Raw genomic sequence first — 2,077 nt, 5'->3', positions numbered from 1 at the left:
AAAAACCCCTATTTCCCTCTTTGTTATTGTATTGCACTGAAATTGATGAGAATATAGAATATAGAAATTCACAATAAGGCCGATAACTTTTATAAAAACCAGTAAGAGAAAGAAACAAGGTTTCATGAAACAGTAAATTTTATCAGAATATTGGGACTACTAAAAGTACTGCTTTACTTTTCAAAATCACATCTATCGAAAAGAAAATTTTAATTTTGTATGTTTTCATTAGTTGCGGAAACCTACGAAAGTTTGCCGAATTCCACGCACACATTTAAAACACAACTTTCGTACTCCAGGTAGGCTCAAGGCATTATAAATTTTTATTAGAAAAATATATATCTGTGTGTATGTAAATATGTATTTGCACTATTTAAGGACATACATATTTAATTTTACATTTTCTAAATAACAATATGGCCAGACGCTCCAATTTTTTCAAACACTCCAACGTTGGCAGCACTAAATCAATTTACGGCATTTCATCTCCTCCGACAGCAAATAACCAAGTTTAGTTGGGCTCTCCGACACTATGACATCCGCCTTCTCCAACGCCTTGACCTTGTCAACGGCCTTGCCTTTACCGCCCGAAATAATTGCACCTGCATGGCCCATGCGTCTGCCCGGTGGTGCTGTGCGTCCGGCAATGAAAGCCACCACTGGCTTGGCTTTATCTCCCGAGTTGTGTTCGATCAAAAACTCAGCAGCATCCTCCTCCGCACTACCGCCGATTTCACCTATCAACACAATTCCCTTCGTTTCGGGATCTTTTAGAAAGATACTGAGGCAATCGATGAAATTCGTTCCGTTGAAGGGATCACCACCTATACCCACACATAATGTTTGACCCATGCCATAGTGAGTCGTTTGGTTAACGGCTTCGTACGTAAGCGTACCCGAACGCGAAACGACACCCACACAGCCGCGTTTGTGTATGTTGCCAGGCATAATGCCAATCTTGCACAATTCCGGCGCAATAATGCCCGGACAATTGGGACCGACGATGCGGCATTTCTCTTGCTGCATTAGTGCGTCCTTCACGCGCACCATATCGTGTTGTGGTATGCCCTCGGTGATGACCACGATGAGCGGGATTTCGGCTTTAAGCGCATCATCGATTGCATTTTTAGCAGTTGGTGCTGGTACATAGAGAACAGTCGCATGCGGATTGAGCTCTTTTTTTGCCTCCTCGACCGTGGCAAAGACGGGTTTGTCAAGATGTTTGGTGCCGCCTTTCTTTGGCGAAATACCGCCAACCAATTTTGTGCCATATTTAATAGCTTCCTGGCAGTGGAATGTTGCTTGTTTGCCTGTGAAGCCCTGGCATATTACAGTTGAATTGCCGGTCAACTTAAGGTTCTCCCTGGTCTTGGCGTAGTCGGCCAGTCGACGTGGTATATTCAGTAGAACTCCATGCCTTGACAAGAATGCTTGGCGAAGGATCGAAGAAGCTTGTCTCATTTCGAATAAACTCAAAGACTAATCAAATTTGTTTATAAATCAACTTAAAAATCACAAATAAAAACTGACATTAAAATACTGAATATATATACGTTTTAGAGAACAAGTGCTTACATACGAGTGTGTGTTGTATTTGGGTAACTCACTGGCACTACTACTCCTCATTTGTTTGTCGAGCTCATCGAGCTCACGATTACTTCGGTAAGATTTTTTGTTCTTAATGATTCTTAGACATTTTTAGAAGCGTTATACAATTGCACCTAGCATAGGATATATAAAAGGATACTAAAAATAATTTCCATTTCATAATTTAACTTGTTTTAAGAATCATTTTATAATATAATCGCGACTCGCTCTCCATAGTGTCTGCAACAGGATTGACAGGATTTTTTAGTCCCAGTTTGCGGGTTATGGCAGGCTGTTTCGTTACTTCAGTCACAGTTGGTATGCCAAGACCACGATGAAGGACGATATTCCTTATGTAGTATGGCGCGTTTGATACACTGCGCAAGATTTAGTTTTGAATAGGGGTGATGTATACCGTGAGTCCAAACCGATCTTTGTGTTTGTTCAGTGTCAAGTCAAGCTCTTTTCGTTTTATCTTGACGTGAGCTTT

The 2,077-nt window shown here is 41.1% G+C and overlaps 1 protein-coding gene across 1 annotated transcript; it reads right to left on the bottom strand.

Annotated features, from left to right (window-relative positions):
* Nucleotides 1-286: 286 nt before the first annotated feature.
* On the bottom strand, nt 287-1,573 carry LOC129242476 (succinate--CoA ligase [ADP/GDP-forming] subunit alpha, mitochondrial-like). Its single transcript, XM_054879130.1, has one exon. The coding sequence runs from the start codon at nt 1,459-1,461 to the stop codon at nt 463-465; it is 999 nt and encodes a 332-aa protein (XP_054735105.1). The 5' UTR covers nt 1,462-1,573; the 3' UTR covers nt 287-462.
* Nucleotides 1,574-2,077: the final 504 nt, after the last annotated feature.

This window comes from Anastrepha obliqua, chromosome 3 (genome assembly GCF_027943255.1).
Source record: "Anastrepha obliqua isolate idAnaObli1 chromosome 3, idAnaObli1_1.0, whole genome shotgun sequence".
Classification (NCBI taxonomy): domain Eukaryota; kingdom Metazoa; phylum Arthropoda; class Insecta; order Diptera; family Tephritidae; genus Anastrepha; species Anastrepha obliqua.
Note: the sequence above shows the minus strand (reverse complement) of the source record. Positions and strands in the feature narration are given on the sequence as shown.